Below are 355 nucleotides of genomic sequence, written 5' to 3'. Positions count from 1 at the left end.
ATCATTACTGCATTCACATACAAGTCTTTATGATCGAAGGATTCACTGTAACAGAAAAAAATTACAAATTTTTACCATGACACATGGAAACAACGCCATTGTAATTCTGAATTCGCCATTACTCTAAATATGAAATAAAAAATAAATAAGAAGTATAAATAATAAATTAAAAAAGTGTAAGTACAAAGAAAAATAAAATGACAAAGATGAAAGCAGTAAAACTGATAAGATTTTAAAGCTAAAGATATGTGTATACTACGAACTCAATACAATTATTTCAATACTTTAAGACTAAACTTCTACAACAGTTCAGATAAAGACAAAAGAGAATGCACATGTGAGATTTCCCAAAAAA

General features: G+C 26.5%; 1 protein-coding gene across 2 annotated transcripts in view; it reads right to left on the bottom strand.

Annotated features, from left to right (window-relative positions):
- LOC108976667 (insulin receptor substrate 1-like) overlaps positions 1–137 on the bottom strand; it is a 57,576-nt gene extending 57,439 nt beyond the window's left edge. The window contains exon 1 of one of the 2 annotated variants that reach the window (XM_018945911.1): positions 76–137. In XM_018945911.1, the coding sequence (XP_018801456.1) occupies positions 76–99 (24 nt within the window). In that variant the 5' untranslated portion in view covers positions 100–137. The other variant, XM_018945912.1, reaches the window with a different exon arrangement.
- Between the last annotated feature and the right edge of the window lie 218 nt (positions 138–355).

The sequence above is a fragment of the Bactrocera latifrons genome, unplaced genomic scaffold (genome assembly GCF_001853355.1).
Source record: "Bactrocera latifrons isolate USDA-ARS-PBARC rearing strain unplaced genomic scaffold, ASM185335v1 scaffold_799, whole genome shotgun sequence".
In the NCBI taxonomy this organism is placed as follows: Eukaryota; Metazoa; Arthropoda; class Insecta; order Diptera; family Tephritidae; genus Bactrocera; species Bactrocera latifrons.
This window is presented reverse-complemented; position numbering and strand designations above follow the sequence as displayed.